This window comes from Protomyctophum parallelum (genome assembly GCF_964188405.1).
Source record: "Protomyctophum parallelum genome assembly, chromosome: 1".
Taxonomy (NCBI): Eukaryota; Metazoa; Chordata; class Actinopteri; order Myctophiformes; family Myctophidae; genus Protomyctophum; species Protomyctophum parallelum.
In genome coordinates, this window is record NC_139697.1 from 51,406,942 (window position 1) to 51,408,632 (window position 1,691).

Here is a 1,691-nt window from a genome sequence, read left to right on the forward strand (position 1 = left end):
GTTTTAATGGTTTAAGTGGCAGCATCTAAAATTGACCATTGTATCAAATATATTAGTACAATGATACAAGACAAATGTAAGTTGGGCTGTGCGCAGGGCGTCGGCATTTCAGAGGAGACAAAAGATATTCAGCTCGTTTTTCTATCTCTTCTATACCGTGAAGGAGATCGGTCAATGTCTGCAGAAATTCAGTCCCTGAATGGCAGCTGGTGTTCAGATCCTTGGAACATCATAAAGGCTTGACTTGTGAATGTTCAGCTGAATTAAGGATGAGGGATGGTATGTGTCATTGTTTATATGCGTTGCTCTGAGCTGAAGTCCTGCTTCCAAATGAACTCTGGGCAGTAATGGTTGTCATTACTACAGCTAACAGAGCATGTGTAGACAGCAAGCATCCCCCAATCAATACTGGCCCCTGTGGAGTCTACAGATAGACTGTTTAACAACTGGGGCATCACCTGGAACTCAAAGTTTCTCTTGGCACCACAGGTGCATGGTGGGATATCCTGATGGGCGGGGATGTGCTGGGAGGAGATCCACAGAGGAGATCCCCCTCGGCTGTAACGCAGCACCTGATGTGGTTCTGAAGCGATCCTCTTTTTAAACCTCTGGACCATTTTGTTATCTTCTGTCTCATGGAGGGCCATCTCTTCCAGGTCTGTCTCTGCAAGGGCATCAGCTAAGGAAGGACAATCCGCACTCCTCTGTATGCTCTCCTCCTCTCTGTCATTCTCCTTCGTCTGGGCGTCTGACTCCTCTGTCTCTGGCTCAGTGTCCAGTTCAGACTCGGGGAAGAGGAACAGAGTGGCTGTGACGCTGAGAGCCCCTTGGTTGCAGCATTCCTTCTTGTGTGTGTGTTTCCAGTGCAGGGTCTGGTGGTGCTTGCTACAGTAGGTGACGGTGTGACAGCGAGAGCATGCTTTGCTCCCGGGACAACCACACACCCAACACAACTTCAGCCCAGAGACGGGCAGCACACTGGGGTCAGGATCACTGGGTGTCTCCGTCTCATCCTCTGGTGGGGGTTGGTAGGGGTAGAATTCGTTCCTCCTGTGTAGCTGGCTCCTAAACACTTTCATACAGCTGCTGTCGTTGTGTGCATAGCATTCAGGGCTTTTGCAGCAGAACAGGAAAAGTGTTCTGTGGAAACTTTTGTCCTGATTGGCGATCGGCGCATACACCTGCAGGAGGAAAGCCACTGGCAGGTGGCATTTGTCACACTCCAGACAGGATGGAGATGGCAGGTCCCTCAGGCTGAGCCACGCCGGTTTACCTCCTACCTTACTGGGGAACTGCGGGCTGCGAAGCCGCCACGGCTCTGCGTCTTCCAAAAATCCCAGGACAACTTCTTTGGTTTCTGTTGTTGTTGTTGCTGTTGTTGTTGTTGTTGCTGCCATGTTGACGTTTTGTAAAGAAACGTGAACGCTGAACGATCAGCTCAGCTGTCACGAAAACAAACTTAGCGTGTGTCGTGGAGGAGGTTTTGAGCATGGAGTATTAAAAGGATATAGACTGAACTTGCACAAGAGTGAGGGAATCTGCTTCCCTTCGATGCCCATATATGGAGAACCCTGAACTCTCCCAAAACTGACTGGTCAAAACACTTGCCCATATATGGAGGTCCCCGAAACTCTCTTAAGCTGATTGGTTGAAAAAGTGCCATTAGTATCTATGACATATTTATGACGTAC

At 49.2% G+C, this 1,691-nt stretch overlaps 1 protein-coding gene across 1 annotated transcript; it reads right to left on the bottom strand.

Moving 5' to 3' along the window:
* Window positions 1–293: 293 nt before the first annotated feature.
* Window positions 294–1,397, bottom strand: LOC310875118 (programmed cell death protein 2-like; the record flags this gene model as incomplete). Its single annotated transcript, XM_083788213.1, has 1 exon — window positions 294–1,397. The coding sequence occupies one exon, from the start codon at window positions 1,395–1,397 to the stop codon at window positions 294–296; it is 1,104 nt and encodes a 367-aa protein (XP_083644339.1).
* Between the last annotated feature and the right edge of the window lie 294 nt (window positions 1,398–1,691).